Source organism: Nicotiana tomentosiformis, chromosome 6 (assembly GCF_000390325.3).
Source record: "Nicotiana tomentosiformis chromosome 6, ASM39032v3, whole genome shotgun sequence".
Taxonomy (NCBI): domain Eukaryota; kingdom Viridiplantae; phylum Streptophyta; class Magnoliopsida; order Solanales; family Solanaceae; genus Nicotiana; species Nicotiana tomentosiformis.
This window is the reverse complement of record NC_090817.1, coordinates 138,318,619-138,344,935: the sequence shown is the minus strand read 5'-3', so window position 1 is coordinate 138,344,935 and position 26,317 is coordinate 138,318,619. Positions and strand designations below refer to the sequence as shown.

At 35.9% G+C, this 26,317-nt stretch overlaps 1 protein-coding gene across 4 annotated transcripts; it reads left to right on the top strand.

The window, feature by feature from the left end:
• LOC104088599 (phenylalanine--tRNA ligase beta subunit, cytoplasmic-like) lies at window positions 1-21,908 on the top strand. Of its 4 annotated transcripts, XM_009593302.4 has the most exons (20): window positions 1-501; window positions 2,967-3,031; window positions 3,142-3,197; window positions 4,105-4,205; window positions 4,472-4,601; window positions 4,723-4,838; window positions 6,802-6,868; window positions 7,036-7,077; window positions 7,155-7,196; window positions 7,332-7,408; window positions 8,407-8,533; window positions 8,618-8,785; window positions 12,627-12,755; window positions 12,852-12,953; window positions 15,058-15,189; window positions 18,975-19,049; window positions 19,432-19,539; window positions 20,629-20,724; window positions 20,809-20,892; window positions 21,620-21,908. In XM_009593302.4, exons 2-20 carry the CDS (start codon window positions 2,974-2,976, stop codon window positions 21,686-21,688), a joined length of 1,779 nt encoding a protein of 592 aa, XP_009591597.1. In that variant the 5' UTR covers window positions 1-501; window positions 2,967-2,973; the 3' UTR covers window positions 21,689-21,908. The 4 variants fall into 4 exon arrangements, with proteins under 4 accessions (XP_009591597.1, XP_070033989.1, XP_009591598.1 ...); XM_018768274.3 differs by lacking the exon at window positions 1-501 and having other exon boundaries at window positions 2,698-3,031; XM_070177888.1 differs by lacking the exons at window positions 20,629-20,724; window positions 20,809-20,892; window positions 21,620-21,908 and adding an exon at window positions 19,764-19,901.
• The last annotated feature ends 4,409 nt before the right edge of the window (window positions 21,909-26,317 follow it).

The window sequence follows — 26,317 nt, the reverse complement described above, 5'->3', positions numbered from 1 at the left end:
GGAGGACCGGATCCCCTCCCTAAAAAAAACCGTAGTAGCCTTCCCCTCTCCTTCTTCACCTCTCACTCAGCCGCCACCACTCTCTTTCTTTTCTCTCACCTCACTCAACTCTCACGTAACGACAAGCTCCACCTCCACACACACACAGAGAACGCGGAGAAATTGCTTACCTTCCTCTCACACGACTCTCACCGGCATTCACTAACCTCCCAAAAATTCATCTCACTCACATACTTCACGGGCACACACACGAAACAGCTGACAACCAATTTTTGAATTTTACAAAATCAGATCCGAAGAAAAGAAGCAAAGAAAAATAAAAAAAAATTAGGATGAAACCGTGATTTCTGCAATTGTTGAACTGCTGTTTATTGTTATGGGTTTCCAAATCTGTTTGATTTGAGGAATTGCTTCGTTTTCTGCTGTTCTCTTCTTGCTGCAGCTACGTCTAAGAATTCCAGGCCTGTATTTGGTTGTCTACTATTATTTTCCAGCTAATAGGTATGTTAAATTTTATTCGTACTCCTTTTGAGCTTGAATCTGATTCACTTTGTTGGCATCCGAGAATTCGATTTCTTGTTTTAATTCTGAATTGATATGGATATCCTTGTATGCGGCAATCTGTTGTTTAGTTTGAAATATGGACATCTTTGGATTTTTAAGTCATTGAAGACTCTGCGTATTTGCTTAAGAATGGTTTAAATGTTTAGGACTTGAATTCCTCCCTTTTATTTGGCGGTTGAACTGTAAAGATACATTGTAGTGGCTGAAGGATACATGTGGAATGATACATGGCTTTTAAAATGATGTTATTCTGCTCATAAGTGTCATTAGTGCACCTAAATGTTTACTCATGTTTAATTAAGGGAAGGATATATGCTATTTCTAGTTAATACTTTGGATCTAATTATTCATGCCTTAATTAGTACTATAGAGATATTAATCCCAAGTCAATTGAGTTGTTATAGAATTAGTTGAAGCAGATCGTGGAATTTTGGTTGTTAACGTGATGCTAATAGGAATTGATTTTGGGTTTTGTACCATTGTTTGTCGATTCCCGGAAGACGTAGAGGCTGCTTTAAATTTTGGAAGAAAACATGTCTAGGTGTAGGTAACAAAATTGGGCCAACTTTACGACCCCTTTAATGTTGGCTCGTTGATTACTTGTACTCTGCATAATCGTGTCAATTGCAACAATAGTTAAGTGATAATACTCCCCCACAATAACTCCATAACTTATAACATTCACAATTAAATCTCAAAGTTAGCATTTGAACAATTCACTCATTAGATATGCTTTTAGACGCAATTAATAAATCATCGTGACTATGAGTACGGTTCTCGTGGCATAGTCATGATACGTAAATCCCAATTCGAGTGTGCGTTTCACGTGATTCGACTATAACTTCAAATAATAATAAAATAAACATGTTGTAAATTGCGGGTGCGTTTCACGTGACGTGATTCGCAATGTATACAAAAACAATAAGTGCGCGACATCGCGACTTATTTAAATAAATTCCATAAATATGAAAAGCGGTTAAAAGTTAAAAATGCACATAAGTCTTAAACATGTAATAAATCAGATAATTAGGGCAAGTATTAATTGTTAAGCGAACGTGCTAAAACCACGTAACTCGGGAGTGCCTCACACCTTCTCCCGGGTTAACATAATTCCTTATCCGGTCTTCTGTTCTGTGTTCGCGGACCATAAATAGAGTCAATTTACTCGATTTGGAATTTTAAAATAAACTGGTGACTTGAGACACCATGATAATTATTCCAAGTGACGACTTTGAATTATATACATAATCCCATTTCGAATAATGTCACTTTAATTGGAAAAACTCTCTTATCTTCGGAAAAAGGACGAGTGACCGAGTCCGACTGCCGCCGCTCTTATTCTCTTCCGAGTTTCGGTCACTCGGATGAGCATCATTAGTCGTCAGTCGTAGAAGAGTGAAGTGAAGTGAACCCTAAATTCTAAAATGAAAAATCTGATGAAATTAGGGGTGTTGGACTGTTGGTCTTCGATAATATTAAAGAGTAAAGACTATTTACTTATTTACTTTTTATTTTATTTGTTAATGATAATTGATAATAGGGCCACTGGGTCCAAAGTCCAAATTGGACTTTCAAAAGTCCTCTATAGCCCATATGTTCCAGGCCATCCCTAGTAAATACTATGTTCCATATAGAATTGTTCGGTTTTTTGGTTAACCGAACAACCGAGGCATCAAAACCGTAAACCGTACCGAACATCGAAATTTAATAATTTGTAAACCACACACTGACTGAATAACCGATTAAACCGAAACCGAATAACCGGAATTTACGGTTCGGCCGGTTTTTTCGGTTCGACCGGTATTATGCCCACCCCTAATTTAAATTTCAAAATATAAAGAAGATTGCCCATGACATATGGTAATTAATCTATGCTTAATGTTGATAAACTAGGACAATAATCGACCGAACAAAAACCGAAGACCAACCGAACTGTAGTTTCAAACACCGAACCAACCGAAGTTATATTGGTTCGGTTGTTGGTGCACCAAATCAATAACCGAACACCGAACAAACCGAACCGAACTTCTTGCAAATCGCACCGCACTGACTGACGCCCACCCTTAAGACGTGGGGTGAGGAAGAAGTAGAAAGAAGAGGGGGCCCACTTTTTTATTTTTATTTTCTACGCGCTTTTATTTTTTATTTTTTTTTGCCACATCAGCTATTAAGTAGGAAAATAGTGCATTCTAAATATGTTGTAAAAAAAACCCATTTAGTTTAAGTGTTCAATAATATGGTGTCTTTATGTATTTTGCCTAAATTAAAAAAAAACAATAATATTTGCTACTCCTATTTTGTTTTGGAGTTAGCTTAAAAAATAAGAATCGCCAAGTTTTCACCCCCAATACCCTTCCCCTCTTTCCATCGCTCTCTGATTTCCGGCCGCCGCCATTGTTCAGTGCCACCATGCCAACCGTCAGCGTTGGAAGAGACCGTCTGTTCGAAGCCCTTGGCTGTAGTTATAGTGAGTTTTCTCTTTCTCTCTCTCTCCCACTTTTGCCCTTTCGCACACTATCAAAATTGTGGCGTTCAAGTACCATCTAATTGAACTCGTTTTTTATGTGAATTTTGCAGCCTATGAAGAATTCGACGAATTGTGCTTTAAGTTCGGTATTGAGCTTGAGGAGGCTGTAAGCACCACCAAATCCCGCTTATTATCATACTTGTTATTTTTATATTTGAAAATCTAACTGAATTATCATACTTGTTCCTTTTTGATGAACTCCCCCTGTCATGTTTGATAACTACATTACTATTTGGGAATCAAACTGTTCAATCTTAGAATGTTTTTTTCAAAATATTATATAAATATTTTAACAATTTTAGAGAAATTGTTATTTAGTAGTAAGATTTTTTATAGTTCTCAAATTTGTTTTTTTTTGATAACCAAGAAATCTCCGGGGGCAAAATCGCTCCAGGTTAGTGCCACACGGTTCTATACTCAATAGATAATGGGCCAACCCCTCTACCCTTCTTCACTTAAATTAACATCCCAAACAAACTTGATCAAAAAATAATATCCCAAACAAACTTACTCTATCAAAAAATAATATCCCAAACAAACTTACTCTATCAAAATATAATATCCCAAATATGTTGATTTTTGTCTTCAAAAAGTTGTGAATTGAGCATTTTTTATGCTTTTTTACTCTGGGTCAGTAACGTTTATGGGGATGGTGGAGTAATTTATATAATTGTTCCTTTCGTTCCGGCCTTCTGATTATAATACTCAGTTTTAGTTTTGTATCTTTGTATTTTTGCGTCGGTTTTCTAATTGGTGTGCTTGCTGCTGCCCTTCCTTTTATCTTTTCCCAAGCCGAGGGTCTTCCGGAAACGGTCTTTCTGCCTTCTTGAAGGTAGGGGTAAGGTCTGCGTACATACTACCCTCCCCAGACCTCACTTGTGGGATTACACTGGGTCTGTTGTTATTGTTGTTGTTGTTGTTGTTGTTGTATGTGTTCTTCTCTTCAGCAAGTTTATTTCATCCAAGCATTGGTTGTTAGTACTGAGTTTATGCATTTGTGAAAAAAAATGTAGACAACAGAAAAAGCAATGCAAAGAAAAGAGAAGCATCTGGAGGAAGAGGCGATGGAAGATGATGGAGAGATTATATACAAAATTGAAGTTCCAGCAAACAGGTGGTCCTTTGTGCTTTTTATAATTAGATTGCTGAATGGATTTTCCTGAATTGGTAGAAAATCTTGGGGTTTTTGATTATGCTTTGAATATTTGGAAATAAGTATAACTGATTTTCACTTGTGGCTTACTAGCATTTTGCGCTTAATTCTGTTTAGTGGTGTGGGATTGTTAGAAATTTTAATTATTCATTATTTGAAGCATAACAGCGGTGCTGTTAATTCGGCACTGGCAGTGTAATATGTTTTCATTCAAATTGGTATTGCAGATATGATTTGCTTTGTCTTGAAGGGCTAGCTCAAGCTCTCCGAATATTTGGTGGGCTTGATCCGATCCCTACATATAAGGTGGCAAATATTGGTAAAGAATCTATGCTTGAAATGCATGTCGGAAAAGAGGTACGACTTGATAAAGCTATTTTTTGTTAAGTTTTTGTCCACCACTAAATGTGTGGTAAAGAAACTAAAATGGCTATAAAGAATTTTCTTATTGCATTAACCACTGTCCTTTCCTGTTTAGACATCCAAGATCCGCCCATATGTTGTGTGTGCTGTCTTAAGAGGTGTAACATTTGATGAGGCTAGGTACAATAGCTTCATTGATCTACAAGATAAGCTGCATCAGAACATTTGCAGGTATTACTATACTATAAAGAGCAGTTTGAAATTCCTATTTACCTTTTCTTTTCAGCTGAAATTCCTATTTACCTCTTTTAGTTGTTTTGGTTTCCGTGATGTTAAATTTTCCTTGGTGACATTTTGAAGTAGTGGTCGATTACTTGGGGGTGGAATTAATTCTTATACTTTTTATCTTTTTATTTCTCGGCTGTAAAAATACCGTAAAAAATTGTAGTTATGTTGTTAGCTCTCATAAGGAAATCACTGAGTAGGTAACTTGCACTGGTTTTCCTGAACTTACCATGCGTGTATGATGCTTCTGTACATGGGTTGGATACCCTTCAGTTCTTTTTCCCCCTTTAAAGGAAATTTGACTTGGAAAGAAATTATTTAGAAACCTTAGCTTGTTCAGTAAATGAGACCGGAAGTTTATAGATAAATTATGATATGAAAGGGTTACTCTAATTATGCGCATTAGCTTATTTGTCGCAAAAAAATAAATGGGGTTATATTCTCAAGGTCTTTTAGAGCTTATGAGGGATAAGAAATACAACATATTTCACCTCGATGAGAGCATAAGACTTTTCCCGGGATAGGCATAAAGCACGTGTCTTCTCTTGTACTAACAATGCACCATTTATTTTCTAACATTTTGGAGACCAATTTTACGTGCCAACATGACTCAGGATGTACCCATTAATGAGAACTTCTTGGTGGTAGAGAAGGGTACGTTTTGATACTGCCCTCTCTATGCTATATCAATGCACAACAATTAGAAGCTTTTATTGTTTCTTGAAGTAAGAAAGAGCTCACAGTTTTTTTGTTGTTGGTTAAACTGTAAAATAAGGAAGAATTCACAGCTATACTAGCATAAGAGCAGTTATAATAGCACAAGACGTACTTTAAAAAAACTCTGTCGCAAGCAAATAGTCTGGTATTCATTGTAGAAAGTTATTGTATCACAAAGTTCTGAGCGTCTGTTAAAGGTGGAAGGGTAAGGTGACATTTGAAATGTTTGCAAGTTTGGGTAAAACTTGTCTTCAGATCTATTTGTAAAATATGTAAAGATAGAAAGCAGGGGGTATCTTTTAATTCTTGAATTTTGGGGAAACTTGTGTGTCGATGGATGCAATGGCTTACATGCTGAGGAGAGAGTGTGCAAATAGTGTAAAAAGTAGCTGGATTCTATTTAATTGCTTAAAGAGGTATCCAGAGAACAGAAATTATTCTCTATTTCTTTCCTTTTCATTTCTACTTTTGGGGTGGAGTTGTATTTTTTGTTTCACTTCCGTTAGATGTAGAGGATCATTGACCTTAACTATCCCTTCATTTTTTTATCTCAACTCGTATACTGTGTATCTTTCCTACTAACCACCTCCAAGTTCTCATACTGACGTGATCTTTAGTAGAAGTGCCATGAATCGTGACTTTTGCTTTTTATTCCTTCTCTATTTGGGTATGAATAAAGATAAGATTTTAGAAGAATTCTCTATCACATAATGTATTATTATTTTGATTAAGATGGTGTTTGGGTCAGCTTGCGTGCACATTGACTAGTGCATGCTATCTCCCACTAGATATTGAGCTTTCACCAGATAACTCTACCTAAACAAAGTACAGGTAGACGTGAAAGACATCAGCTAGTATTTTGTGTCTATGCTGGGATTGAACCATGGCCTCCCATGTTTTAATCCACTTCATTGACCACTAGGCCACACCCTAGGGTGGTGATGGTGCTTATTATTATTATTGACCACCAGACCACACCCTTATGGGTTGCCAATTTTGAACTTTGGCCAACCTGTATGGGTTGTCAATATTGAACTTTTTCCCTGAGCAGTATCCATACTAAACTATTATGAATCATTCCTGAATTATATTGTGGGGAATCACATCGTTATTATCTTTAAAAATCCTGCATATGTTTTCTCCTGCTCACGCTTAGGTCCTTGTTGTTTATTCTCTTTTTTGCTTTTCCTAGGCGAAGAACCTTGGTGGCAATTGGTACCCATGACCTAGATACAATTGAAGGACCTTTCACATATGAGGTATACGGCAGTTGGTATACTTAACTCAAAGTTTTCCATGTATTACTAGTTCTAAAATTAGAGTGACAGCCTGATTTTTCCGTGTAAATCTGATTTTCGTGTACTGCATTCTTTTCCCTAAATAGTTTCTGATTGGATACTGAAACCTTTTGCCCCTCTAATTTCAGGCTTTGCCTCCTTCGGAAATTAATTTTGTGCCATTAAAGCAGGTAAGTGGTTTTATTTTGGCAGTTGGCCTAGGTTATGTTGGTGTTAATGCTGATATTGAAATTGGTTGTTTTTTCAGACCAGAAACTTCAGAGCTGATGAGCTGATGGAATTTTACAAAGTGAGTTGCAACTTAAGCTTTTATTCTTAGTCTGATTATTATTGTTTCTTGTTTAGGTGTTATGTTGAAGATTTACTGAAGTTAATTTTATGCTTTAAACAACATCTCTAACACATTGCCGCCCTGAATTTTTAGTCGGATTTGAAGTTGAAGAAGTTTCTGCACATAATCGAGAATTCACCAGTGTACCCTGTTATATATGATTGTAAAAGGTATCCAGTTTACAAATGAGCCTTCTGGTCTGGAGCTATCTTACTGCATTTATTTACTTCGCTGCATGCCAGTTGACCTCTTTGCTTACAGTTCATGATAAGAATTTATGGCTTGAAAATAGTAATAGTAATTAACTTTTTTGTGGGTCTTGAGAATTCTTTACTCCAATAGTTATATAGTTTCTGGTGTACTCCCTCCGTTTCAATTTATGTGACGTAGTTTGACTCAGCACGGAGGTTAAGAAAAAAAGAAAGACTTTTTAAACTCGTGGTTTTAAAAGCTTAAAGGGTAAAAGCTTTTGTGGGGCCTTCAATTTGTGTGGCCCTAAAAGCTTCTCATTAAGGGTAAAATAGGTAAAATGAAAAGTTTTGTTTTTCAAATATAGAAATGTTTCATTTGAGCTGTCAGATTCTTCTCTCTTTTAATCTTTGCATCTTCTGGATGTTTATATTTCACTTCATTAAATTTTTTTAATTAGAAATGTGTCATTCTTTTTGAAACGGACTAATAAGGAAAGTTTGTCACATAAATTGAAACGGAGGGAGTACTACTCTATTTTGCTTGCACATTCTGAATGGGATAGCTATTGACAAACTGTTCAATAAAACTCGAGAAACTATTAGGCAAATTGTATGGAGCCTGTCAGCACTCATTTTTTAGTTGGATATATCCTAGGCAGATTATTTTGTCTGGGACAGCTATTAATAGCTGTTTGGAATCTAATAAAATTGTCTATTGGAAACAACCTCTCTACCTGTATTAGGTAGGGGTAAGGTCTGCGTACAGACTACCCTCCCCAGACCCCACCTGTTTGGAATATACTGAGTCTGTTGTTGTTGTTGTTGTTAATCTAATAAAATCGATATGTTTACTTATCAAAGAAAGAAATACTTGAGATGCTTAGCTGTTATGAGAAGTGCTCTATACCTGAATGCATGTGAAGGAACCACTATCTTTCTGCAACTCATTAATCTCTCTCTCTCTGTCTGTTCTGCAGGACTGTTTTGTCTTTGCCCCCCATTATCAACGGTGCACATTCAGCCATTACATTGAAAACAAAGAACGTGTTTATAGAATGTACAGCCACAGATTTGACGAAGGCCAATGTTGTTTTGAACACAATGGTAGGAATAGAAGAAGCTGAGGGGCTCTTTTTCTTTTCCTCCTTCAGTTTGCTGGGTGTTTGAATAATTAAATATTGTCTGCAGGTAACTATGTTTTCAGTGTACTGTGAGCGGAAGTTTGAAGTTGAACCAGTTAAAGTAACATATCCTGATGGAAAATCGTTTGTTTATCCTGATCTCTCAATCTACAATATGAATGTGCCTTTGTCCTACATCACTGGCATCATTGGAGTTCAATTGCCAGAGAATGAGGTATTATAGAGTTTTGCCTTCCATTTTTTCTTCTTATCTCATATACACAAGTTTCTGTCATTTTATCTTCTTATCTTCATGAGAATCATGACAATTATGATATTGGTCACAAATGTTCTGCAATTTCCAATATATGAGACGTTCAGAATATAGCTGACAGAAACCTGTGTGCTATGGTGAATATACCAACTCCACATGGTTGCATAGACATTAGTGTGAGTGGTGGATATCGTTACAGTGTCTGGGGATTTTGATTGGTCTATAGTATAACTTATGCCTTATAGGAAAATAGGGCATCCCTAAAATGCATCATATACAATGATAATTCATTTTTTTTAGTACTTCCATGTTTGTCTTGAAGCACCGAGTGTCTACTCCCTTCCATCAGATTGATGGAAACTAAGATACCACTCACTGTACTAGGACATCTTTCTATTAGGCTATTAGCTGCCACTAGATGCGATTTTTTGAAAAATTCTGTAGCTTGGCTTATTTGGAAGGGAATTGTGAATAACTATATGTACATTTGGATGAAACTGATTTGAAGTTGATTCATTTGCAGACAAATTTTGCTTGGCACAAGTGTTTGATTTAAAGAATATATAGTTTTGGAGAACCACTAATTTGCTTTAACAGTCAAATTGTTTAGTATTGGGGTGAAATAGGTCCAAATAGAAGGATGGATATAGGGGATTCATATAGCCAACCCAACTAGTTTTGGGTTGAGGCGTTCTCCCCTTGGACCGACTACAACAAGCTCGCGACCGCAGGAACTGCATATAAGTTGACACGAGTTGTAGCTCCTCTTGCTAACATTTAAACATATTCTTGGTCGTCCTTAATGGAATTGAGATTCCACAATTTGATTGTCTTTTAAAAATTGAGCCAGATAACCAGAATATATGGAGTTACCTTTTTTTACTAGTTAATGTACATGTGAACATTGGAGTCATCAATCTATGAGCTTGTCCTCCCCAAAGTTTGGAATAAATAAATCCAAATTCTACCTGAAATATTTTGGTAGTTGTATAGGTTAAGAGGGATTAGGGTGGAGAATAATGATTGGATTCATGTTTGGCACCAAGGGGGGAGCACTCCAAAAGTTTATATGGACTCCAAAACTTTATGATATCTGAAGAGGATGCCAAAAACAACTCGGAAACTATCCGAGTTACTCTCAAATCCCTACAGATAACTACAAAAACTTCACTGTTTTTGAAAGGCATAAGAATGCCATTAAAGCTGGACTCAGGAGAAAAATTCATCAACATGAGGATATGCAAAACATAGCATTCAAGTTTCAAAAAGAAGAGAAGAAATGAAAAACAAATTGAGGAGCTGAGTCGCCAAGCCTAATCAAGAAAGCTTTTTTAAGTTTGTTGTTTTTTTTGAATTACTTTTCCATGTCTTAAATTTGCTTCAGAAAGTATCATCAAACGTGAGGCTGCGGTGTGATTCTGATCCGCTGGTTTAGTGTTCGGAAATCACATGTACTCATGGTACATTTATTGACTTTTATAACATGTCCTTTCTGGGTTTTCCTGCTATATACCTTGAATGAGAAGACCATTTCAGAATTACCAGTACATTGTTTAACTGCTCTTCAGAAATTTGTGGCAGTAGTTGTTTGTCCCTTTTTGCTTTGATGTGAAAGCATTATTACAACTTGGACTAGTGTTGACTTTTCTGTTTTACTAGTTTCTCGGCACGTGCGTTGTACGTGTATATCGAGTCTTGTGGTACTTGATTTTGTATATTAATATCATCATTATTTTTAAAATAAAGCTTTTGAGTATATAATTATACATGAAAGAATAAAGTGTATATGTGAATGATCAAATTAGAATGGTTATTTGTTTGTCGAGGACAAAATAATTGAATCGTCTAAACCTACTAAGATGAACAATCAACAAGCATACCTATATTTTACAAGTTGCATAAATTACATTATATTTCATCTATATAGGACATAAAATAAACACTTGCATGCACTTATGTTCTAATAACTTAATCTTTTATTTGTAACTATTATCTCTCTTATTCTACTTCGTCCTTTTACAATATATGGTTTTACTGTTACTAAAATACAAACTACATCTGAAAAGTATGAGATTAAAATAAGTGCGTAAACATGTACAAATATAATTCATACATTCCTATATAAAATAAATTACCAAAGATAGTGCCGACACATAAATTTCTGCAAATGATAAATGTGGATCATCATATAGTGACTTGTTTGTTGATGTCAAGATGATTTGATATCATCTAAACATAAGGTGAGACAATCAAAGTTTAATTGGATAAATCTGACTTCTTACTTATTTTTATTTTATGAGGTACAAACTGCAGTGAAGCGTATCTTAACTAATACTTCTTTATAGATTATATTCTTAACTAATACTTCTTTATAAATTATATTCTTGGCATATGTTTATTTCATCTATTTTGATTGCTCTATCAATGACCCGGACTCTTTGTTGACATTGATATCCTCTTAAGTGCAACGTAAAATTGGCCACGTGAGAAAACATATTGTGGTAGATACGTTAGAAATTGTTTGACCATATATTTTATTTATCATCATTGCAAAATATAAACGTACAATGAATTATTTTTGAACGAATTTAAAAGATATCCTTCATTTGGGGGGGGGGGGTGAGAGGGAGACCTTTGAATTTTTAGGATAAAAGTATACTTGGTAGCAGATTGACCCGCTATAATTTTTGCATGTATGACATTGGCCGGTTTAACATCATTAATCTTTTCAAAAGCTCGCAATCTTTTCGGCAAAATTTCACATGATAAAGTAACATTTATATTGATTACATCAATATTTTAAGATTACAAATTGCATAAATATCATTAACTTATCCTAGTAGGTCAATGATTATTTTTTATTAAAATTTGTTTGATTTTAACTTACCTTTCATTTGTAACTATTATCTCTATTATCTTGCTTCGTTCTTCTCAAATAAGTGGTTTCGCTGTTACTAACATGCAAACTGCATGACACACACATTATGTTGTATTACTTTGCTAACATAAACTCAAGAATTGAAAAATGGTATTGCTATCATTAAACAAATAATGACAATTGTTAAGCCAACTCTCGGGGATAATTTCAAAATTTTATAAAGTTTCTCCATTTTTTTCAAGGAATATAAAAAGGAGAAAAATGTCCATGAAAACCTACCTTGCAAGAAGGTTTCATATCAAAAAGAGATATGAACCAAAATCATGGACTTTTTTATTTTAAATTTCAGTAACCTCTCATTTTAGGCTGTCTGTTATTTTCTTATTTTATATTTTAATTGATATGCCTGCACAAAAATGAAACGTTCGCCGTTAGACTTCAAGGTTTTAAAGAGTCGCTAGCTTCACTAATATGAAGGATCACATCTTTTCAAATAAATTTAGTGTCTTATTTAAAATTTGATGTTTTATTTAAATTCTTGGTATAAGTTGGGTATTTAGGTTATTTAAAAGGGTATTTAAGTAATTCAACTTTTTAGTTAAGAGCTTCCCACTTTTATAATAATATACTCCCTCATTTTCAATTTATGTGAACCTATTTCCTTTTTAGTCCGTGCCAAAAAGAATGATCCCTTTTCCTATTTGGAAACAATTTACCTTTATGCAATGATTTATAGCCACACAAAATATATGTGCCTCATTTTACACCACAAATTCAAAAGTCTTCTCTCTTTTCTTAAACTCGGTGCCCAGTCAAATGGATTCACATAAATTGAAATAGAGGGAGTAGATAGATTATCCTATGGGTAGGAAATAGAAGATTGAATTTTTTCGTTAGACTCTAAACAGCCAAACAACATTTCAGGTGGCTAGTTTGTTGCATAAAATGCAATTGCGTGCAGTGGAATCTGTCTCAGAAAATGCAGAAGTCAAGTTTGTCGTATCGGTACCTCCCACAAGAAGTGATGTCCTTCATCCTTGTGATGTAGCAGAGGTATTTGCTTTGATGCATTACTGCTTATAGTTACTATCCCACCATAGCTTTGCTGTCGTTCTTATATGGCTTCAAACTCTGTATTCTTTTCAAAAGGATGTTGCAATTGCTTATGGCTACAATGAGATCCCGAAGAGAAGACCTGCATCATTGAAGCCTTTACCTCTCAGTCAATTTAGTGATCTAATTCGGTCGGAGGTAATGTGTTTATACACCTCTGTGTTTGAGAGTTCATATTGTAGACTCAGACTTCAAGCTGTCATGGGCATTTATTTGTTTTGCAGAAGGTAGCATCATTCTATTGTGTTTCTGTATAGTCTCTGTTAGATGTGATCTTTCATAAAATTATTTCTTCTCTTGATATTGCCTCTTACTTGAAGGTGATAATATATTTTTGGGACTTTTAGAGTTTGTTAAACAAACTTTAACCTTTTATCAAGTTCTAGCCAGGAAGGGGTGGGGAGGGAGTTTCAAAGTCTCAATTTTAGTTCCAATGTTTTTTGTATTCTAGCTGGATTATTACCCCTTCCTGTGCTGCCTTCTTCGTTTATTTTCTTTTGATCAGGTACTTCCCTCTTCATTTGTTCTTTTCACAATTTGGTCTTCAATTAATTGCAGTCGTTTCATTTACATTTCTTCATGGTATGCTGTTGTAGATAATTAATGCTTATCGGATAAGGGTCTGATTTGCCCCTCTACTATCATAAATAGGCCTTATTTACCCTCCGTTTATAATTTCTATTAAAAATATCTCTACAGTTATACATTAGGTTCATATTTACCCCTTACACGTTAAATGGGTTACATTTGCCCTTCGTTATACTTTAGGATCATATTTACCCCTCTACTCTTCAAAAAGGGTTACATTTGTCCTTCGTTATACTTTCTTGATATATTTATCCTTACAATTATACCCTACATTTACCCTCATCCAGTAGATCGCCATGTCCCACCTTTGTTTTCCTACATGGCGCCTATGTGGATTTCTTTTTCTTCCAATTTAAATATGGTCACCTATTTAAGATAATTTAACCCGCCCACCCAATTTAAATAAGACTTCATTAACTCCATTGTTGTGCAACTTTTTGTAATTTACTTTGGTTACTGCAATAATTGTGAGATGTATTGGATTAGTGATTTTGAGTTCAAAGTTATTATTTGCCAATATGTTGTCGCTGCGATAACTATTGTATTTCGCACAATCTTCATAAATGCCGTATCAGGAAATTGCTTTTCGTGAATCAATCATGATCAATTGACCTAGTTTAGACTTTACAGAGTTGTATCTCTACAAACACTTCAAAACATCATTGAGTGATTCATGTCTCCTAACTCCTAAGTATTAAAGGGAAACAAATTAACATAGACAAAGGTGAAATAATTAAATAAATCAATTAGAGATAACACTATAGTTTCGTTCACTCATTGTCCAAAATTTTCTCGCTCTCCGAAAAACATGGAGCTGACCCGGAGAAGAGAGATGGACAAGTGGGTGGGGGTGGGGGGATTGGGAATTATGATTTCCATTTATTTTAGTTAGTGTGTCTTATTTAAATTGGGTGGGCGGGTTAAATTATCTTAAATAGGTGACCATATTTAAATTGGAAGAAAAAGAAATCCACATAGGCGCCATGTAGGAAAACAAAGGTGGGACATGGCGATCTACTGGATGAGGGTAAATGTAGGGTATAATTGTAAGGATAAATATGTCAAGAAAGTATAACGAAGGGCAAATGTAACCCTTTTTGAAGAGTAGAGGGGTAAATATGATCCTAAAATATAACGAAGGGCAAATGTAACCATTTTAACGTGTAAGGGGTAAATATGAACCTAATGTATAACGGTAAGGATATTTTTGATAGAAAAATTAAACGGAGGGTAAATAAGGTCTATTTATGATAGTAGAGGGGCAAATCAGACCCTTATCCGAATGCTTATTGGTGTTATGCATTTTGTTTATGCATTTCAAGATATAAATTTTGGTTTCCAGTACAAACTCTGTGCTGATGATTTGATTAATATATTGGATATGTCACCTTCCCAAAAATAATGCTTATTGTTATTGGTGTTATCTGATTAGACTATATGATATTGGTGTTATCTGATTAAACTATATGAATAGTTCTTTAAATGCAGCTTCGTACTTTAGTATTCTGTGCGAGTCACATAATTTCTCTAAAAAACACTAACTTGTTTTTTTCCCTCATGTTGTCCTGTGTATACGTATTCGATTGCATCCTTGATTCACAAGTTATTGTTGATAACTTGCTTTTCATCTAACTTAATGTCTTTTCAATTTTAGATTGCAATGGCTGGTTACATTGAGGTCCTAACATGGATCTTGTGTTCCAAGAAAGAAATTTCTTCCATGTTGAACTGTGAAGAGGATAAGTCTGCTGTAATCATTGCTGATTCTCGTACATCTGAATTTGAGGTGAGTCTGCTCTGTCCCGAAAAGAGTTTAAGCTATCAATCGACTCTTTGGTCCTCTGCCAGAAACCCCCTTATGGCATGGTTTAGTCAGTTATATTAGGAAGAAGAAGATTTAGCATTTTCACTTTGAATATTCTTCTTGATTAAAAAATAGTATTTTATTTCGAATCTTGTGCATGTGCAGTGAGATAAACACAAGATGTATTGAAAAGAGGCTGATTAAAACACATAAGTTTATGCCAGTTGTTCTATGCGGTGTCTTGGTGGGCTAAGATAGCCTTCCCTCCCTCCAAATTGTGATTTAGCTTTGGCGTAGTTTTTTTTTAAATTTTCTTTTTTATGAAGAGGTATTATAAATGGCATCAAGTAGATGCATAATAACGCAAGTACAAAAGTGAGAGTTTGTTAGCTCTATTACAATGAGGCCTATGCTAAGGATAAAGAGCTAACAGAGTCCAAAAGTTTGGCATGATAGTCTGCAGGGGACAAACTATCTCAGCTACATAAATTTTAAAGACAAGTAGCCTTAAGGTCGTGGTTTGGAGTTGATATTCCATCAAAACATCTTCTATTCCTCTCATTCCAAACACACCAAAAATACAAGTAGGATGTAGGCATCCTTGAGACTGTTAGGCACGACCCATCTTAAACCAAAACTGTGATAAACATGTTCCAAATATCAGCAGCTACCTTTCGCTGATTTATTGGAAGTTCTTGGTGCTGCATTGCACATATACTCTGCTTTTCCCCCTTAAAAGGCCCACATTAGCACTACAAAAGCTTTTTATAAGTTTACAGGTCTAGTGATCTCAAAAGATCCACTTAATCACGTGCCATTTACATGAACTGACCGCTTAAAAGATATAAAGTTGTAAGGCAATTATCTTTTGGTAGTCTTGAATAAAGTTGTAAGCCTCTCTACCCCCCACAAGGTAGGGGTAAGGTCTACGTACCCCCAGACTCCATTCGGTGGGAATATACTGGGTATGTTGTTGGTGTTGTTGTCTTGAATAAAGTTGTAAGACAATTATACTTAAAACTATGCATCAGATGTGCCACTCCCTCATATGTATTATTCCTTCCTTTCCATATTTGCCACATAATGCTTAAAAGGGTTGTGCCTCAGAAGTTGAAACATCCTAACTACCTTTGGGACTGGGCATCCTCCCCAACTAACGAGGCATTGGCTATTTTTTTTCAGCGCCTTCTGTACTATCCCAAAAATGAAAGAAACATGTTCCACAGCTCCCATGTCAACTCTCAATGTTCATAGTTTCTGGGACCTCTCCGGCATCTATAGCACTGCATTTTTCCTCTTTCTTGGAGATGGTCTTGCATGAGTATTGCCACACACGTGGCTTCCCCTGTTAAAAAGAGAGAAAAAAAGATATACCTTTAGTGAACCCTTTGTATTTCAAATTGCACTCCTTCAACCCTTTGTATTTCAAATTGCACTCCATGGAAGGCTTTAAAAAATAAGGGATAGGGAGAGTGAGGCTCTTGAAACTAAATTAGACTAGAAAAAAACACGGGAATTAGCACCACAAACATGAGTGATTTTACCTCGAAGAGACAACAAAGCAGAAGGACAGCACTGTCTATATATCAATCTCATTCCCATGTTCTTGTAGAGGATGTTGTAGAGTTGACTGTGAACTTTTCATGCTTTTCTCTCCTTCCTTGATCACCTGATGAGGGTGTACGGTATAGTCTTGATAATAGATGTTTTTCCGCTTCCCATCCCAGTATTTGTATCTCATGAATTTAAAGTCCCAACATTACCCCTTGATGTCATGACTAGCAATAGAAAGGTGTGGAGGTCGAGGATTAAGGTGGTGGGTTGATAGGTAGTAGTGAGTTTCTCCTAGGTTTACCAGTAGTACTACTAATATTCTTATTGTGGGTTGAAAGTTACTTCCTTCTAGTTTGTTATTGTATCTGATACTTAGCAACCGTGTCCTTTGTTTTTTGAAAATTGCTACTGGGATTGTTGCTCCATGATTATTACTATTTAACAACAACAACAACAACCACCCAGTATAATCCCACTAGTGGGGTCTGGGGAGGGTAGTGTGTACGCAGACCTTACCCCTACCATGAGGTAGAGAGGCTGTTTCCAATAGACCCTCGGCATCCTTCCCTCCAAGAACTCCCCACCTTGCTCTTGGGGTGACTCGAACTCTCAACCTCTTGGTTGGGAGTGGAGGTTGCTATTTGATGCTACTTTTTCTCCCCCTTTACTGGATATTGTTGCTTCCTGATGGTTACTATTTGATGCTACTTTTTCTCCTCTTTGCTTATCGTCTTTTGCCTCCCTCTTCCTTCTTTCTCTCCCCTCTTTCTTCTTCTTCTCCCCTATTCTTCCTTTCCACCTTTTCTTGAGCCGAGGATCTATCGAAAACAGACTCTGTACACACTACCCTCCCCAGACCCCACCCATGGGATTATACTGGGTATGTTGTTGTTGTTGTTGTTGTTTGTCTTGACTGTTGTGAAACTAGTCTTTTCAAGTATTTTCTATTGCTCCAGCTTTTGCCTTGTGACTTAATCTCATACAAAGTCCAAGGTATGTTGGGAGGAGGGAGAAGATCCAATGCCATAACCTGACATTCTTGGAAGCTCTAAATATCATTAACCCATAGAGACAGATCTTTGCCAAGATTAATGTGCATTGCTTTACATGCTGTGCCTTGTAGGACCTCTCTGAATCTGAGTTGTTCTCCTGCCTTACAAAAAAATGATGGAATCCACTGAATGCATGTGTAGAAGGTATTATAGGATAGCCAGATTAGTCCGAACTGGAAAACCTCTTAGCCAATAATTTTCCACAACTTCCATCAACTTTTTGCTTAGCACCCATAACTAGGATGGATAAGAACGTATTCTCCTTTCTGATGTCTAGCTTACACAATAATCCTTTATTGCCGTCCTTCAATCTGAAATCTATGCATCCATTTGCTTGATTTGCGTATATCATTTGTCTGCCATCCAAAACCAAATTTTGTGCATCCAGTCCAATATGCGCCTATGATTTCTTTCAACCTGAAAATACAGCTTATGCATGTTCTTATATATGCCGACAATTAAGCTGATAAGCCAGATAAATTTTCCAACAGTCCAACCATACTCTTCTTACTGTATAAAATGGCCCTTTAAGCTTTTCTAGGTTAATCCTGATTTGCCAGATCCTAGATTCTCATTACAGGCCAACGAATACCAAGTAGAATGTCAATCTATTGAATATCCTACTGATCCACAGAATGTTGTCGCCTCAAATGGCTTCAAGCCCAGGTAGCACTTTTTCATCGCCTACTGCCACACAAAACACGATGCACATGCAGATATGTGCAATTTCTAAGTGGCATGTAGAAGAAAGAATCATGATAAGGTTTTCATGCAACCCAAAATAAGAAGTTTGTATTTGATATTTTTCATTTATGCTCTTTGCTTCTTTTAGGAAATTGTTGTATGTCAAAATTAGATATCTTGAATTCAAACTTAAACATGTCTCTTCCCTAGTAAAGGGAGAGAGGACGCTGCGGAGGTAGTTAACGTAGATGAGGAAAAAGTCGTTTTTATTTTATCCCCTTGGTCCAGTCTAGTGAAAAAGATTGTTTACCTACTTAAAGGAGATGCTGCTTTGTGTAATTATTCTGTTCTTGATTTAGATTTAGTTCAATGCAAACTACACACTTTTTTTAAAAAAATTGTACAAAGTTGCAGGTTTCTTCTATTTGCATAATTATGTACTAAATGCTGGTAACTGAAACAGCTCTTGCTTTGCAGGTTGTGCGGACTAATCTCATGCCTGGATTATTGAGAACCGTTGGACATAACAAGGACCATCCAAAGCCTATGAAGGTAAATGAATATAACTAACTTCTGCATGGTTTCCTGCCATTACTCCGCCACTGGCATTATTGCTTAAATGTGTGAAGTAAGCTCAGGATTGCAATTAATGAGAGTTTTAAGTAAATAGCAGTACACAACAAGTCGTCTAATAGAATTGAATATTTTCTGGCCAACCTTGTGAGTTATACGGTTGAATCTTTTCGAGAAGGAAGTAGGCTATAGAAGTTTAATCATGTGCGAGATGTTTTTTATAACAACCAGTGAAGGGATTTTATGCTTAATTAAAAGTTATGTGACCATCTTGTTACTGTCATGCATATCTCCTTTGCCATTTCTTTTGAGAGTAGCTTCTGCATGTTAGATTCAATGTTTTTATCTCATTTTGGTTTAGATTTTTGAAGTTGGTGATGTAGTCCTGTTAGATGGCACAAAGGATGTTGGTGCAGTAAACCGTCGCCACCTTGCTGCTCTGTATTGCGGCGCTAACTCAGGATTTGAGGTACAGATATACCCCATTTGTAGCTCATATATCGGTAGTTTATCTGTTCTGCAAAATCTTCTTGGCGATCGCCGTGGATGTGAACGTGCTATTTGAAATGCATAGAGACTTTCTGTAGCATCTGCTGCACATTACAAGCTCCAGTTGTTGGAATATGAATTGTAATTTGGGTGAATATTTTACTTGTAAAGGAAGCTCAGTTAGGTCTATACTTTTTTTTTCAGGGAGATTTGGTTACCACTTGCCAGTGAAAATTTAAATGGAAAGGCTGCTGGGCATATGAAAATAGTTCTATTGCCTCAGTCATGAATGTTATTTCATAATGGAGAGCTGGACCTAATTATGAATTCACCTTTGCCATCCAGTCCCTGCAGATTCTCTTTTCGTCTTCCTCTCAGAGTGACCCGTTTCCATTTTCTCCCTCTGTTGCAATAAGATTGACCTACTTCCTTTTATGATCTACCCTAATTAGCTTGGCCTCTCTTTAAAGGGCAAAATTTTCTCCCTCCATGTTATTTCAAATTGGATGTGACATCTTTCAGTTGAGTTCTCCACTTTTACATTTGGAACGATTGTTAAAACACTTATCTACCAAATTTAATATAATAATCAATTCAAACATTTTGCTCTTAAATCTTGTGCCAGTTAGAATAGGTTGCTATATTTGATTTGAGGGAGTATCTTCTTTGACATGGATCATTGCAAGTACCATTCTCCTTTTTGCAAGAACTACTTGTATGCACAGAGAGTTCTGGAAAAGTCCATCATTAGCTTAGGTGGTAGAGAATATTTTGTAATCCTTCTTCAACATCAGTTGTGCTGTGATGATTTCTGCAAATCCTGAACTTCTTAGCCAGGACCAAATTTAGAAGGTTCTTGAATAAAATATATTTCGCCATTTTGCTTGAAGTTCTACTCTAAAAATATCTTGAGTGTAACTTCCTTAAATATAAGTTATTCTGTCTTCCAAGCAGTGGTTTGATTGCTTCATTCTGTTATCGGAGTCATATGTATAATTATAATGGTCCTGTAGGTTGTGCACTAGCTTCTAGACACTCAAAGGCTTGACTGTCTTGACATTTTTTCCAGCTAATACATGGTCTAGTCGACAGAATCATGGAAGCAACTGGAACTTCTTTTGTATCACCTGGGGACTGTGAAGGCTACTACATAGAAAGATCAGAGGTACTGTTTGCATTTTTCCAATTCTCTCTTTCAAGCATTATGAGTATTGCTGTCTGTGCTTATTTCTGTCTTATTGTGTCATAGGAGCCTGCATTTCTTCAAGGAAGACAAGCTAAAATTGTTTACAAAGGAAATCAAATTGGAACATTCGGAATTGTGCACCCTAAGGTATAACTATTAGTGTTTAGGTTATATATGGCATCAACGTAAAGATTTTTTTATTATCAGGTCACTTAAAGAATATCTACAGGTAAGCCTCCTTAAAATGTGGGATTTGTTAAGACAGATTACCTACTACAGTACTACTCTTGTTGGGCTATAGGCAATTGGTTTCTACTTATTTTCATTTGGATGCTTGGTGCAGCCACTTCTCACTCACTCTTGAAATTTCAATTAAGATGTACCGTTGCCTTGATATTATAGATCATTACAGTGACCACCTCAAATATTTGTCTTTGGAGAGTTAAGCTGACACTAAATTCATGATAAAGAATTCTGAGCATGCCATAACAGCCTTAAATTCGCCTAATATTTTCGTCTCTAGACAGTATAACTTTCTACAGTTGACAAGGATGGAGGCCACCCCTGTTAACCTGAAAAAGAAAACTTACCAGTGTCATGAACTGCTTAGTTTTGGATATTTTTCATCTTTTGCAGTTTGATTACCTGTCAATACTTTTAACAAATGAAGTAGCAGATTAAGACACTTTTAGATTGTTCCAAAAAAATTGTGTACTGATTCATAATAGAGCATGTCTTTCGAACAATTGAAAATAACAGGCAAAGGTTCCCGGTTGTGCATTGAATTTAGACCTTATGGTATGTGTGGGCTGTTTTCAAGTGCAAATTATCATTCCCGATTCAGGAGTTTTATGTTTTGGCTATTTGGTTTCAGGTCCTCAAGGAATTTGACATCCCAGATCCATGCTCCTTTGTGGAGCTGGACATGCAGAGTTTCTTGTAATGTGGTGACAATTTTGACAGATGTCTCTCTGTACTGATTGATACTCTATAATTGAGGTAGAATTTAGAAAGATGATCCACATACATTTTGGTTCGATTATTGTATGAGAGGAAACCCTCCTCTTAAGCATCATTGAGATAATCATTGGTTGTTAGCCTGGTTAATTATCTTCCTTTGAGCAACATAACTTTTGTTATAAGAAGCTGTTCTCTTGTTTTCCCTTCCTTGTATCTTAATGCGTGAAAACAGCCTAACCACTTTGCTATTGTCCATGCTCCACGTTAGAAAGCTAAACCCTAAACTCAAAACCAATGTTGATGAAACATAAAGAAGCTAGAGTTTTACTAAGGTCTTGACGTAAGGTTTTACTCTTGATACATACAAGTACTTGGTCTGCAATGAGTATGATGGTGCACAATTTTACATTATGTTTACTTCGAGTGGGGTTTTGATTCATCTTCAGTGGTAATTTGCTGCCCATGTAGGAGGCTTATAGGTTTTTCTTAAAGATTTAACAAAAGTTTAACCTTAATAGCTAGTTAAGTTTAGTAAATTAATAGGATTTTCTTGTAATTATAGTGTTTAAGAAAAAAATAATTTAACAGTTGAATCATTAGAGACAATTAGTATCATGACGGGAGGAAGGAGTCTTACATATCAGGCTTTTACGTTTCATCAACTTGCAGTTTGGAGCATTAAAACAAGCGTACAACTTTAATTTAGACTTTGATCTGCATATTTTTTGGCAAGTAATATTCATATTATTTAGCTAATATGATATTTAGAACAATTCAGTTCTAAACCATGTAGTTCTAGGTGACATATTTTGTTAGTTTAAATAAAATATTTTTTTCACTAATAAAACTTATCGGGTGAGGGGTAACTTTTATCTGTAAAGAAGTTATCGAGTTTTATGGCTTTGCTGCAAATGCAATAATCAGTAAATTCAGGGCTCACGACATGGCACAACCACCTTTGACATTTTTAGCTACTTTTAAGCATGTTATTTAAAATGTATTCACAATTTATAATATATTTAAAGATTAGTCAATTCACTCAATATTCACGACTAAATATGCTGAATTTTTGTATCCCGAATCTCTGAGCCGCTAATTTGGAATTCAGGACTTAGTGTCCTAAATTTTTGAGCTGCTAATTCCGATATTTTTAAATGTTTAAGTTATTTTTAAGTGGAAAAATGTGACTTTGGTACAATAAACTGAAAGTTTGAAGACAAAAATCCATAAAATTAATGAAAGAAACTAAAATTGTACTACAGTGTAAAATATCACTAAAGTTGTCAATCTAAGATATCAGTTACTAATACTGAAACTTAACACCCCTTTGTATCCTTTTTCTGGAAGAGCACAACAATCAATCCACTTGCCTACGTAGCCAAATGACAATTGCCAATTCTATCGAATATAAAATTTCAGCCTAAGATAAGGTGCAAAAACAGTGGAAAAGAAGATCAGAACAGTTGATTAAACCAGTAGTTTTGTTCTCATCTTGAATACTTCAATTTCTCTGCTTTAGATCAACTATCCAATTTTTCTTTACTATCCTTGTCATCCATCTGATCAATTAGAAGCAATTCCTTGTCCAAAATATTTTCTGATTTTTATCCCTATACAGGAAGATTAATCAACGACAATAGTTGGTTCAATCAATTGCAATGACGATGGATGTTTATTTATGGAAGCTTTTGGACATAACTACAACCTCAAAGACATTTTCTCAAATTCTGAAACAAACATATTTCTTCTAGCAAAACTAGTGACAATCCTGAAAAGAGGAGGTTTATTAGAATTTCGTAATAATGGTATAAAAAGTTTAACTTGGGACGTGGCTTTGGAGCCTATACTTGAGAATTGGAAGATGTCTGGAGATATTTTAATGATATAAAAAAATTGTATCATTTTTCTAGTTGATGTGGTGCATGAAGCAGATTTTGGATGGGGGAAACCAAAATGGATGAGTATTATGGAACCTCACTACAAGAATACAATTGTGCTAATGGATGGTGGAATAGAAGCCTGGATTTGCTGATGGGTAAAAAACCATATGGTTGGCGGAAGGATTTGGATGATTTCGAGTTGGATTAAAGCTTCAATAGTATAACTGCACTATATCTGAAGAATACGTGGGGTGAGGAAGAAGGAGAAAGAAGAGGGGGCTCACTTTTTTATTTTTATTTTCTACGTGCTTTTATTTTTTTTTATTTTTTTTCCACATCAACTGTTAAGGAGGAAAATAATGCATTCTAAATATGTTTAGGGGGATAAAAATATACCTATTTAGTTTAAGTGTTCAAACTTATTTTTTGGACAAGTTTAATTTTTGGACAAGTTTAACGAGGTCTTTATGTATTTTGCCTAAATAAATAAATAAAAAAAAAATTTGCTACTCCAATTTTGTTTTGGAGTTGGCTTAAAAAATAGGAATCGCCAAGTCTTCACCCCAATACCCTTCCCCTCTTTCTATTGCTCTCTGATTTTCGGCCGCCGCCATTGTTTCAGTGCCACCAAGCCAACCTTCAACGTTGGAAGAGACCGTCTGTTCGAAGCCCTAGGCTATACTTATAGTGAGTTCTCTCTCTCTCTCTCTCTCTCTCTCTCTCTCTCTCTCTCCCACTTTTGCCCTTTCGCATACTATCAAAATTATGGTGTTCAAGTACCATCTAATTGAACTCGTTTTTATGTGAATTTTGCAGCCTATGAAGAATTCGACAAATTGTGCTTTAAGTTCGGTATTGGGCTTGAGAAGGCTATAAGCACCACCGGATTCTGCTTATTATCATACATATTATTTTTATATTTGAAAATCTAACTGAATTATCATACTTCTAGTTTGTCATTGACCAAATGCGTGTGAGACTATCCCATTGGAAATCTAATTTCCTCAATATAGCGGGTAGAACCACTTTAGCCACTTCCACTTTGAGTTCAATACCCACTCACCTAATGCAATATATACTATGCTGCCTACTAAAATCCTAAACCAAATTGATAAAATTCAAAGGGACTTTATATGGGGTACTACTAATTCCAGAAAAAAATTACATCTTGTTAATTGGAAGACTGTGACCCATGACAAAATGGAAGGTGGACTAGGTATTCGTTCAGCCTACAAAAAATGTAATGATGCTTACAAATCTGGCCTGGAGACTTCTTAATTTTCCTTCGAACTCTTGGGCACAACTAATTACCTGGAAGTACGCCCAGAAAAAATCTATTATTAACACTTCCTTTATTTGGTCTCCTCTCGTTAAAGGTTGGAACGCTTTTAACCAAAGTATTATGTGTCACCCTAGCAAGAACTCAAAAATTAATATTTGGAATTCTAGATGGATCCACAACAACCCTAACCTTAGAAGCAGTATTGAAGGACCATTGCATCTAATAGACTACAACCTCTCCTTACAAGACCTAATGAACGAAGATAGATGGGATACCTCCAAAATTTCGCTTGTTCTGCCAAGCTCTATCATTAATAATATTAAAGCTACCCCAATTCCTAGTAAGCACTTTGATAGAGACTTTATGACTTGGGCTCCCCGCAGTAGTGGAGATTTTACTACTAAATCTTGTTACACACTCCTTGACAATAATTCTATCCCTAAACTAAACCCAAAGCTGGATTTCACTTGGATATAGAAACTTCAATGTCCCAATAAAATATTTTTTTTTTTGGCAATGCCTACATAACCGTATACCATATAGGGATTTCCTACACCATATTGGCATCAACATTGATGCCAATTGCCCCGTTTGTAAACATTTAATGATCCAGCCGATCGTTTTGAGAGTATTTGCCCTGATCCCGTATTTACTGCTTCCCGCGTATCTTTTTTCTACTTATGTGACTTTTCGGGAGGTTTTGTTCGTGGTTTCGGAGTGATTTGGGATACTTAGTCCCTAAAACGGAAGTTTAAGTTCTAGAATTTTGACCGTAGTTGAAACTGTGTGAAGACGACTCCGGAATAGAGTTTTGTCAGTTCCGTTAGCTCCATTGGGTAATTTTGAACTTAGGAGTATGTCCGAATTGTGAATTGGAGGTCTGTAGCTGAGTTAGGCTTGAAATGACAAAAGTTGAATTTTTGGGAAGTTTGACCGGAAGTGGACTTTTTGATATAGGAGTTGGATTCCAATTTCGGAAGTTGGAGTAGGTCCGTAATGTCAATTATGACTTGTGTGCAAAATTTGGGGTCAATCAGACGTGATTTGATAGGTTTCGGCATCAGTTGTAGAAGTTTGATGTTTCAAAGTTCATTAAGTTTGGATTGGAGGGTGATTCGTATTTTTGTTGTTGTTTGATGTCTTTTGAGGGTTCGACTAAGTTTGTATGATATTTTAGGACTTGTTGGTATGTATGGTTGAGGTCCCGGGGGCCTCGGGTGGATTCCGGGTGGTTAACGGACTAGTTTTGGACTTGAAAAATTTTAGAAATTTCTGGTCTTTAGTTACTGGTTTCCTCTTATGCGGTCTCGTAGAAGGAGACGCGATCGCGAAGCCTTGAATTAGGCAGTCACCTTTTTGTTCTATGTGATCACAAGAGCTCGTCAGCGATCCTGAAGTTTGCGTAGCCATTGATACGCGAACGCATAGCCCTTTCCGCGTTCGCAGTGAA